This window comes from Macaca nemestrina, chromosome 11 (assembly GCF_043159975.1).
Source record: "Macaca nemestrina isolate mMacNem1 chromosome 11, mMacNem.hap1, whole genome shotgun sequence".
Lineage (NCBI taxonomy): Eukaryota > Metazoa > Chordata > Mammalia > Primates > Cercopithecidae > Macaca > Macaca nemestrina.
The window spans coordinates 17253867-17266340 of record NC_092135.1 but is presented as its reverse complement, the minus strand read 5'-3'; the positions used below and the strand labels follow the sequence as shown (position 1 = coordinate 17266340).

General features: G+C 35.1%; 1 protein-coding gene across 1 annotated transcript in view; it reads left to right on the top strand.

Moving 5' to 3' along the window:
• The window catches only part of LOC105492525 (actin related protein 3), a 72828-nt gene that overhangs the window by 33231 nt on the left and 27123 nt on the right, over nt 1–12474 (top strand). Inside the window, exons 4-6 of the mRNA XM_011759715.3 lie at nt 4877–4987; nt 8823–8918; nt 11592–11699. Coding sequence (XP_011758017.1) covers nt 4877–4987; nt 8823–8918; nt 11592–11699 — 315 coding nt within the window. The remainder of the gene's footprint in view (nt 1–4876; nt 4988–8822; nt 8919–11591; nt 11700–12474) is intronic.

Here is a 12474-nt window from a genome sequence, read left to right as displayed (position 1 = left end):
AAAATGTAACAGTAAGAGTACTGTTCATTGAGTTTCAGTTGTGATTGGGAGGGAGAGATGAAGAGACACATTTCAAAGTTAAGATGGAAGACATGTCTGAGTGCTAATATGAAAGAACTTTTAGAAAGAGATTAAAGTAACAGGAAAGTTAAGGTATAATCAAAGTCTCTGAAAAAGCTGGAGGGATGAGATCCAGAACACAGATGACTGAATTGACATGAGGAATATCTTACATTACAGTGGAAGTAAATGAGAAAAAAGACTGTGGAATCCATTTTACAGATTTGAATTCTTGACTGTTGGATTCTGCTTCTTCTGCGAAATATGTAGTGACATCATCTGCTGGTCATGGAATGGATGCGGGGAGAAGGTGAAATCTGAGTGGCAGGGGCAGCATTGAAAATCATCATTGTGGAGAGTAAAGATGACAGAGTAGAGGAGCAAAGTCTTGCCAGGCAAGGTTAGGTCCATTTGAGAATAATGATTATGAATTCTTAGTTTTACACCCCAGTTACAAATGTTTCTGCAGTATAATCAGTATTCTGGATATAGGCAAGTTTATGTCAGGGACATATGCTGGGTTGGATTTTGGTAGACGGGATGAAAAGAGGATACGTGAAACAAAAGTGATGGGTCAGAATCTAGACTGTGTATATTGATGGCTAGGGAATAATTAAAGCAATCACTGGACCGAAAGTCTTAATTGGTGTTCAGAAGAGATTTCCTGAGGTGGTTGAGTATGCTAGAATAATAAGAGGTTGTGATCAGAGAAGGGTATACCTGCATTTCAGGGATTGAGAGGTGATAGTGATGATGATATAAAATCTATACTGGCCAAAATGCAAAAGAGATACATTGAGAAGTCAGTCAGTCAAGAGGCCAGAGTTCCTTTCCAATGATTCTGTCCACTCATTTTAAACACATTTTCAAGTCTTCCAAGTGCTACAAACAAACCAGAACAAAACTACTCTCAATCTTTATTCCTACCTTCTGTCCTCAGCAATTTAGCTATCTTTCTCTTTCCTTTTAAAATGACACTTCTTAGTGAGTTTCAAGATATTTGATATGCTCTTTGTTAAATCCCATTATATGTAACAGTTTTCATCCTTTTTGATTTGTCTTTGTTTCGCAGGATTACTCTGATGGTTCTCTTCCTAACATGGAATATTTGTTTTGTTTGTTTTTATTTGTTATTTCTATTGTCACTGATTTCTCCTTTACCCACTACTGAAATGTTGATTTCTCCAGGCACTGCCTTCAGTTCTCTTTTCTTTTTTTTCTCTTGTAAAATGGTGTGACTTAATCTTTTATTCTTTCATTAAAGACTTTCTCTAGGTGATCTCATCCATTCCTTTGTCTGCAACCACAGACTAGATCTCTACCTTCAGTTCCTTGACTACATCTTTACCTACCTATTTCATGGCTCTTGAGTTTTAATATATCTAAAACAAAATGTATTATATGTGCTCCACTCTTGTTTATTCCAAGATCAGAAAAAACACAATTTTTATGTTTTGATTAATGAATCTTGTCCATTCTAACTTCAAAGCTAGAAACCTATTGGTATCTTCTGACTTTTTTTCGAGACAGATGTCTTGCCCTGTTGCCCATGTTGGAATGCAGTGGTGAGATCTTGGCTCACTGCAGCCTTGACCCTCTGGGCTCAAGTGATTCTTCCACCTCAGCCTCTTGAGTAGCGGGGGCTACAGGTGTGTGCCACCACACCTGGCTAATTAATTTTTTTTTTTTTGTAGAGGCAAGGTCTCACTACGTTGCCTAGGCTGGTCTCAAACTCCTGGGCTCAAGCCATCCTCTCACCTTGGCCTCCCAAAGTGCTGGGATTATAGGTGTGAGCCACCATGCCCCGCCCTTTCTTATTCTTATTGACTGAGAAATCTTCAGTGTGGCCCAGTGTCATCCATACCACTATTGGTACTCTTGTTCTCACTTGGTTCTGGTTCTGTTAAGCTTCATTTGAGCTTTCCCAGTGCTGCTATAATAGTCTTCCTAACTATTAAAGCTGTTCTTATTCCCCTGCTTAAAAGTTTCTATGCTGTTTTATTTCTTATAGAATAAAACCTAAATGCAAGGCAAATTTTTGAGAATCTAGTCCCTTTGATCTAGAACTGGTGTATCTCCCTACATACCTTTCTTCAAACCTTTTGGCACATGCATTTCTCATTGATATCTTCACTTTCATTTTTGTATACCATGCAGTGTTTGTCTTTCTATACATCTTTTTCTGTTCTCCACAAGTTCCTCCATACCTCTCATTCCCCTGCCAAAAAAAACCCAGAAAGCAAAACTGAGAATGTTGCTTCTTTAAGACTCAGCTTAGATATGACCTCCTCAGTGAAACCTTTTCTCTCACAAGACAAGGTGATCATCTTGTTCAAGGAACCATTTATTTATTTATTTATTTGACAGAGTGTTACTCTGTTGCCCAGGCTGGAGTGGAGTGATGTGATCTTGGCTCTCTGCAACCTCTGACTCCTGGATTCAAGAGATTCTCCTGCCTCAGCCTCCCCAGTAGCTGGGATTATAGGTGCCTGCCACCACGCCTGACTGATTTTTGTATTTTCAGTGGAGATGGGGTTTCACTGTATTGGCCAGGCTAGTCTTGAACTCCTGACCTCAAATGATCCACCCATCTCAGCCACCAAAGTGCTGGAATTACAGGCGTGAGCCATCACGCTGACTTTTTTTTTTGGAGACAGAGTCTCACTCTGTCACCCAGGCTGGAGTATAGTGGAGTGATCCTGGCTCACTGCAACCTCTGCCTCCCGGGTTCAAGTGATTCTCCTGCCTCAGCCTCCTGAGTAGCTGGGATTATAAGCATGCACCACGATACCTGGCTAATTTTTGTATTTTTTAATGGAGATGGGGTTTCACCATGTTGGCCAGGCTGATCTCAAACTCCTGACCTCAGGTGATCTGCCTGCTTCGGCCTCCCAAAGTGCTGGGATTACAGGCATGAGCCACCACGCCCAGTCAGAACTTTATTTTTTAAAAAACCTGTAATGTAATATTTGTTCATATATATTTCTTTTACTAGACTGAGTTTTTTGTGTGCAGGATGTCTGTGTCCTTGCCATTTGTGCCAATGGCTTATAGTAGGTACACAGTAATAATTGGTGAATAAATAATACTTAAAACATTTGTAAACTTAAAATAATGTTCCAATTTGTTAAACTTGTAAACTTCCAATAATGTTAAAAATCAAATGATACAGTAAACTGCAATTTTTCCTTTCCTTAAAGCAAACTGGGGAGTAGAAGTCATTTTATAAATATAATGCCTTAAAAAGTAGTGTGGAAACTAGAGTAAGAAGTAGATGTTAGGAATTGATACTGCAAGGTGTTTATTTGTTCATTAATTTGTTTAACTTTAGGTTTTGAATGTGTTTTATGTTCATGGAACTATATTCAGTTGCAGAGGTTCACAAACTTTCTCAGTGCCATTAGGGTCTCAGTAACATTTTTCACTGTGCCACCTAGATCAAAAGAAATGTCAAATAGTTCTGCTTATTAAATACCTAGGTCTAGGCAACTTAGTAGCCACGTGAAATAAAATAGGACACTTAAATTGGAAATATTATTTCACTGCTGAGTAATCACATTTCTGTTAGGGTGCTTAGGCACTGAACAACTTCTCAAACCTGGAATCAGATGGGACATTGCCACCCTGATTTCTTGTTTTACATTGATGTTATTTTATGTGATAACTTGGTTTTTATCCCAGCAACTGCTGACAAATCAACTTCTCCAAGAAATAATGTCATTGAAAGGACTATATAATAGTATGATTTATTGTTGAAACTGACTTACTGTGACTTGTAAGATCATGCAGTGTCCAACTGATGTTGAGTAACACTGTATTTCCCTGGAAAATTTAAAATAACTTTGTGGTGCCCTTGTGAATTTATGGTATTACACTGGGGTGCTGTCTTAGTTCATTTTCTGTTGCTATAATGAATACTTGAGGTGGAGTAATTTATAAAGAAAAGGGGTTTATTTTGGCTCGTGGTTCTGGAGTTGAGGAAGTCCAAGATGAGTTGGCCACATCTGATCGACCTCTGGTAAGGACGTTATGCTGCTTCATAACATGTTGGGAAATGGAAGAGGAAAGGGACAAAATACAAGGGACAGCCTTACTTTATAACAGCCTGCCTTCAATTCTCTGGAGAATTAACTCAGTCCTGCTGAGAGCTGCATTAATTCCTCTAATGACCTGGTCACCTCTTAAAGGCCCCACCACCTCTTGTTACTGGAACACTGGCAATTAAATTTTAAATTTTAACATGAGTTTTGGTGGGAACACACCACATCCAAATCATAGTAGGTATCTTGGCACACAATTTTGGAAGCATGACTCTTACACATTTATAAAACTTTTCTTATAAAATTTTATATGCTTGATTCTTATGATTATTCTAGGTATGTACTTACCAGGTGCACTTTTTATATTTGGCATACAACAAATACTTGTTAATGACCTAATGAATTAAAAATTAAGGAAATTGTGATAAAGTTTAGTTTTTAGGTTTAATTTTTGTAGGCTAACTTACCTTTTATTAGAAAACTTTTAAAATCTGGAAAGACTAGTACAATGACCTTCCATCTAGATTTAACAGTTTTTAACATTTTGACATATTTACTTTGTTTTTATTGAGCCATCTGTCTGACAATGCGTTGTTGAACTAATTTATCTCTAAATCCTTAAGTACACATGTTTTAAGGATGGTCTATAGTATCGCACCTAAGAAAATATATCCTCATCTAATATCCACTAATGATCTAATATTTCCTTTTTTGTAGTTTTATTTATTTTTTATATTAATAAGATTTAATTTGTATTTCCCTTTTTGTTTTGATAGTGGCCAATCCGCCATGGTATAGTTGAAGATTGGGACTTAATGGAAAGGTTTATGGAGCAAGTGATCTTTAAGTATTTAAGGGCAGAACCTGAAGACCATTATTTTCTTTTGGTAAGTTACAAATTATAATTTCACTGAGGAAATTTTTGAATACACTTAATGAGAACATTTTCATCACACTTCTTTGGTATACTTTGGTTATTAAATTGTCATATGTCTAAATGATTTTGTAATAAAGCTGTATCATCTTTAAGACCATCTAGTTATGGCTACAGGAGAATAGTAGTATGTCAAAGCACCACATTTTAAACACTTAAGAAGTGCTTTTGGTAATTAATATCTAATCTTTATGATAGGAACAGTAAGGTTCAGAACAATGTTAGAAACCTGTGGCACTTCCTTTTTTCTTTTAAAAAAATAGTCTGATTATTATATCATTGGTATTTCTTCATAACAAAAATACAATATGATTTAATTTTTAAACGTCTTTTTATTAAAGCAATGCATGTTCATAACTTAAATCAAATGCCTTTGTAAGATTTAAAACAACAAAATAACACTTTCCTTTCTTACATCTCCCAACCTTTGATTCATATTCCCCGGAGGCAAACATTTTCAGTTTTTAAAAAAGTTTGCCCTGGTAGTAATCTTATAAATTTAATGTGTTTCTTTTATTTCTTATGTTTTTAAAAATATTATGCATGATTTATCAACCTCCTAATAGGAAAACATGAGAATTTCCCTTTTTTCCTTTTCTCTCCCTCTGCACAAAATAACTGTCCTTTCCCTTTCCTCACATTGTAGTTATATCACAGTTTTTGGTTAAATCAATATTCTGTGTCTTATGGTGATTTTGATGGACTATAAAGTTGAAAGAACCGTACTATGGACACTCATACACCCACAATCTAGATTCAATGATTAACCTTAACATTTGGCTATAATTGCTTCATGACGTCTATCCATCTGTCACTTCATTTTAGTTTTTAAATCACTTCAAAGTGAGTTGCAAATGGGAGTCATTTGACCCCTAAATACTTTAGCACGTATTTCATCAACTAGAGCTATCATTTGTGTATGGTTATTCTTTTCATATAAAATTTACATATCATAAAATCACTGATCTGCACCATTCAGTAGATTTTGACCAGGGATTGGCAAACTTTCTAAAGGAGCAGATAGCAAATATTTTTGGCTTTGCAGGGGATAAAGTCTCTGAGGAAACTTAGTTCATTTTTTATACAATGGTCCCTGTCACAGCTACTCAGCTGTGCTGTTGTAGCATGTTAGCAGCCATAGACAATACTTAAATTCATAGGTATGTCTGTGTTCCAATAAGTTTTTTTTTTTTTTTTACCAAAACAGGTTGTGGGCTATATTTGACCTACAGGATGCATGATGTGGATTGTCCAGTCTTTGTCAGTTACATACATCTGTGTAACCTAAACTCTTACCAAGATAAAGAAAAATTACTATCAGCGTGGAAAGTTTTCTCTGCCCCCATGCCCTAGTGACAACCACTGTTTTGTTTCTTTTTCATCTGAGATTAGTTTTGCCCATGTTTGAGTGTCAAATAATGGAATCATGCAATATGTGCGTTTTGGTGAAACACTTTTACTTAGCATAATCTGGAGATTGATTCGTGTTATTGCATATACTAGTGATTTGTTGCTTTTTGTTGCTGGGTAGTATTCCATTGAATAAATTTGCCTCACTTTATCCATTTTCCTGTTGACGAACACCTGGGCTATTTCTAGTTTTTCTTTTTTTTTTCCTTTTTTTTTAAGACAGGGTTTTGCTCTGTTGCTCAGGCTGGAATACAGTGGACCAATCATGGCTCACTGCAGTGTTGACCTCCCAGCTCAAACAGTTCTCCCAGCTCAGATTCCTGAGTATCTAGGACACACAGGCCCGGGCCACCACACCTGGGTAATGTGTTCTGGTTTAGAGATGGAGTCTCACTTTGTCACCCAGGCTGGTCTTGAATTCCTGGGCTCCAAGGGATCCTCCCTCCATGGCCTCTTAAAGTGCTGCCACCATGCCTGGCTTAATTCTGTTTTTGATTATAATAAAATAGTTTGACCATTGTGAACCTTCTTCTACAAAACTTTTTGTGGACATACGTTTTCATTTCTCTTGTCTAAATAACGTAGGTATGGAATTGCAGCGTCATAGGGTAGGTACATGATTTTTTTTTTTTTTTAAGGGAAACTCGAGGGAACTTTTCCCAAGGTGTTAAACCTTTTTGCACACCCCCCAGTGATGCATTAGTAATCTGGTTGCCCTATTCAAGATTTGGCTTGTCAATGTTTTATACTTTTTTTTTTTTGAGACAGCATCTTGCTCTGTCACCGAGGCTGGAGTGCAGTGGTGTGACCTTGGCTTACTGAAACCTCCCTGCCTCCCAAGTTGAAGTTATTCTTGTGCCTCAGCCTCCTCAGTAGCTGGGATTACAGGCAGGCACCACCACACCCGGCTAACTTTTGTAATTTTAATAGAGATAGGATTTTGCCATGTTGGCCAGGCTGGTCTTGAACTCCTAGCCTCAAGTAATCTGCCCACCTCAGCCTCCCAGAGTGCTGAAATTATAGGTGTGAGCCACTGCGCTGCTGGCTTGTCAGTCTTTTAAATTTTAGCCATTCTGGTGGGTGTGTAAAGATTTTTCATTTGCTTTTAATTTTAATTTTCATTTTCTGATAACTGATTATGTTGAGCAGTCTTTCATGTACGATTATTATTATTAGCTATTTGTATATTTTCCTTTGTGAATCCTCTGATTATCTTTTATGTAGATTTTTTTTTCTTGGAGTTTATAATTTAACTGCCTTGGTTTTTAGTTTACTTAATGTTGTATGTATTCATCAGTAAATTATCTCCAGACTTTTAAACATAGCTCCAGAACTCTTCTAAATAAGTTTAAACGCCGCAGGGAGTTTAGCTTATAAAGGTTTTATGTAAGGTAACAGTGTACTTAGTTGTTTTACTTTGTATTTCTTTTGAAATAATAATTTTAAAAAGATATAATTTTTAATGGATTCAAGTTTTATCACTTTTTCCCTTTGTGATTTGTGCTTCACAAATTTAAGGAATTATTTCTTTCTTTAAGGTCAAAAAGAGAATTCTGTATCTTTTAAATTAAAAAATTTTTCTTTTACATTTAAATATTCGAGATACCACAGAGGATTAGATTGTCAGTCAGACTCACAAGAATCAGAGGTCTTACCCAGTGTCAATCTTTAAAAATTAAAACGATTTAAGTGATCATGAGGCATAGGTGAAATATGAAGTCCGACGCTGCCAGATCTCTGAGTCCTTTCTTGCCTCTTTAGAGTGCCTTCTGTCCCAGACTTAACCTATGAGATTTCTAAGTGATGTATGCAGTCACATAACTTAAACAGAAGAGTGCTCTGCAAACATCTTGATTCTATGCTCTTAACAGGTAAATTAATATAACGTTTTTCAGAAAGCTATACCATTCGATCTGTAGAATCTCGGCTTGTTTACTGTAATCCTATATAGTTCGGGGACATTCTTCTAAAAGTGTTACTTAGATGAGGGCTCTCCTGTGGCAAATACTATCGATGTTTTTTCTGGAGGTTTGTCATTACTGTATTTAAAGGATGATTTGACTGGACCACCTTTTCCCTACCTTCAACCCTCTCTCTCCCTGCTTCATTTCTTTTTAATGTTTAATCTGTATGAGTGGTATGATACAGGCATTCAGGGCTTTTTTTTTTTTAATGTGAATTACCATATTGTTTTCAGATATTTATGGATATGTTTGAATTCTCTATAGTTTTCCTTTGATCTCTGTGTCTTTCTACTTGTAAATTTAATGCATTTTAAATAAAATGTTTGAAATAAATTACTTCTCGTTTTAAAATTGTCAAGAAAGTTATCAAAATAACTTGATATTATCTATTTAAAATGTTATTTATTTCAATAGACTGAACCTCCATTGAATACTCCAGAAAACAGGGAATATACTGCTGAAATAATGTTTGAGTCTTTCAATGTTCCAGGCTTGTACATTGCTGTGCAGGTAAGCAAGTTCATATTTATCTAAGTTTGATTCTTAAATTTTAACCTAGTTTAATTTGCTGCCTAAATTACGTACTTTTTTTTTTTTTTCCACAAAGGTTTAAATGTAATGTCAAAGCATGTTATACTTCTCTCCTGAATTGTTAATTTAGAAGTAATATTATGGGAAGTGGAGATATTTAGTCAGGAAAAGAGAAGGGCGACAGAGCGAGACTCCGTCTCAAAAAAAAAAAAAAAAAAAAAAAAAAAAAAAAAAAAAGTAAGTTAATGGTGTTTGGGTATTTCAAGGACTTTCATAGGACAGAAATAAAGGAACTAATATTTATTGAATGCTTACTCCATGACAGGAACATTGTATATATATTTATTTATCCTTGTAAATAATCCTTTATCATTTATCCTTATGCATCTTTTTTTCCTTTGTTACAGTCTTTTTGATTGACTTATCTTTAGGTATATTTGATACCCTAATATTTCACTTCTCTTAATTTGTACATTTATCTGTATGGAACAGCTTCTCTCCCATCCCTTAGGATCAGAGCTTACCTCATTTTTTTTTCCTTGTAGCAAAGGCAATACCTGACATAACACAAATGCTTTATATGTGTATTAATTCATTATTTCTATTAAATGTAGATATTTTTGTTTCTGTTTTTTTGTGGAGGAAGAAAACTAAAGTTGGAAGGCACCTTATTCAGAGTTAAATGGTTAGCTGTGATACCAGGCAGCTGAGGTCTGTCTGACTTTGCTCTTTGTTGGGATCACACTGGTTTTTGTAACTCCAGGGTACACAGAATCAATAAATGATAATTATGGATGAATATTTTAACTTGGATAGCAAAGAACTTTTTAATGTTTAATGCAATCCATAAATTTAGTGAACTGCCTTTTTAGTTCTCTGTTGCTAAAAATATTTAAGGAGTCACATACACCTGTCATGATCTTTATAGAAGAATTCAGTCTTGAGTGGGAGGCCCTTTTTTAGTTCTTAGAATCTGAATAAAGTGAGGAGTTGGGAGGAATCATCTTTCACTTGGGAGTTTTTGCTTCTCATGTTATATTAAATATAATAAACTTATGTTTAACCATATTGTCAGGTATAGCTTACTTTAAAACACTGGCATCATGAGCTTTGTTTCATTCCTCTGGAGTTGTAATTTGGTATTTCAGTGATTTCCTTAGTGGCCTCTGAGTGCTCTTAATTTCATTATTTAATCTCTGTTCTGTTTTATTGATGTTCAGTAGTCGATAACATTTCTGTAACATGATGTGCCGATGCATATCTATTCTACTTTGGGACCTTAACTGTTTACAAAAGACTTGTAAAAGTGATCAGAGGTAATTCTTGGTTATAGATAGTTTTGAATTTACTTATAAAGGAGGGATATCTCATAATGAAGTCTAAACACTGTGTGTGTGTGTGTGTGTGTGTGTGTGTATATGTGTATATATATATATATATATACACACAACTAGTATTAGGATGGAATTTTTCATTGTAAGGTTGTCAAAAAATAATGTTTAGTTCTGTTAGCCTATGGTGATTCTGTGGTGATTGTGTTAATATGATCTTGTGTTCAGATAGGAGGGTGACCTAGATAGCTTTCTAGGTCCCTTTTAGCTATTATAGTTCAGGTAGGTAAAATAAGGCCAGTATAAGTTTAGTTGTTTTTAATTATTAGTCATATACTTTGTTTGAGTCTTGGATTATAAGAAATTTAGTTTTTAAAAAATGAGCTATGTTAATTTCTTAATTCTCACACTTAAAAGAATTGTGTTGTATTGTCTGTGCCAAGGTTTTTCATGGAAAAATTTTGTCAACTTTGCTCTGTAATTAAATTAGAGTAGTATTTGGAAGTGTGCGATGGCATTTTCTCTATGTCATATAGTCCTAAACACATGTTGCCTTAAAAAAATTTGAAGTTAGGCTTGGCACAGTGGCTCATGCCCTATAATCCCAGCACTTTGGGAGGCTGAGGCGGGTGGATCACAAGGTCAGGAGTTCAAGATCAGCCTGGCCGAGATGATGAAACCCCGTCTCTACTGAAAATAAAAAAATTAGCCGGGCATGGTGGTGGGCACCTGTAATCCCAGCTACTCTGGAGGCTGAGGCAGAGAATTGCTTGAACCCAAGAGGCGGAAGTTGCAGTGAGCCGAGATTGCTCCACTGCACTCCAGCCCTGGGTGACAGAAAGAAACCCTGTCTCAAAAAATAAAAATAAAAAAAATTTGAAGGTAATCTTTTGGTAATAGTTGTTCATAGCCATATATGTATTGAATAACTGGAGGTTGGGTGATTGTGTACTTTTCGCCTTACATTGCAGTTTGTAACAGGCCAGCCCACGTGGACATAGTTCTGGCAAGTTAGTTCTATACTATTTAATGCAATCTTCCACATTTTTAGCTTTAGGACAGAAATAGCCTTTATAAAATATGTAAATCTTATAAAACATGCTCCTAAAAGCAAATACAAACCTGTAAGTTTGTCTTAGTAAAATGTAGGGAGTGAGCTATTTTATTGCATAATACAAAATTAATTTTATGTATTTTCTTTCCACAGATAACTACATTTAAAATTGAATAAAGTACTCCAGGAAACTAGTTTTTTTTTTTTTCGATTAACTCTTTGTTTTTTTGTTTTTTTGTTTTTTTGCCTTCTTTCTTTGTGCTCAAGGCTGTTCTTGCCTTAGCTGCATCTTGGACCTCAAGACAAGTAGGAGAACGGACGTTGACCGGTACAGTAATAGACAGTGGAGATGGTGTCACTCATGTCATTCCTGTGGTAAGGCTATTTTACAGTTACTGAACAGAACATGAAATAACACATCTGGCAAAGTTAAATTATATGAATTAATATTAGTTTTAAAAAACTTTAAATATGACACTTTAAAATTTTGCTATAATTTGGTCTTTTGTTCAGTTATAGCTATATTTTGCTTACCTTTTAAAAATTTTATAAACATTTCAAAATGTTTCTTTTACTGTAGGTTTGTACTGCAATTAAGAAAATTATGAATTGCAGTATCTGGAATGGAAGTATATTAATGGCTTTCATTCTGTTTTCCAGTTGGATATGTGCTAACCATTTGATGACCTCTTTTATTCATAATTAACAGATTTCAGACTGGTATACAGGGTAACTGTGTAACAGTTAGTTGTAAGTACATGAACTTTAGTAGATACTTTATGGGTTGTATTTAATAAAGCATATTAAGAAAAATGCATCAAATTAGATTTTTTGCCACAAATAACATTTTTCTTCCAAGGCCTTTGTGCTTCAATTCTTAATGATAAATCAGGTTTTTAAAAAATTATGCCTAATGAATTCAAAATGACTACTAGAATTCATACTGATTATTATTAAATGGGTATATATAGAAAGGTTTATCTTTTAAAGTAATTTTTATATTATAATATCATTTAAGGAATTACATTATTTTGAACTTTTATTTTTTAATTATTCTCACTCCAGTGTTTAATGCATGAGGCAATGTCTGTTGAAGATTACATCCTCAGGGTGACTACCTTTGGATTAGACTCCTGGTCCTCCTCCACTT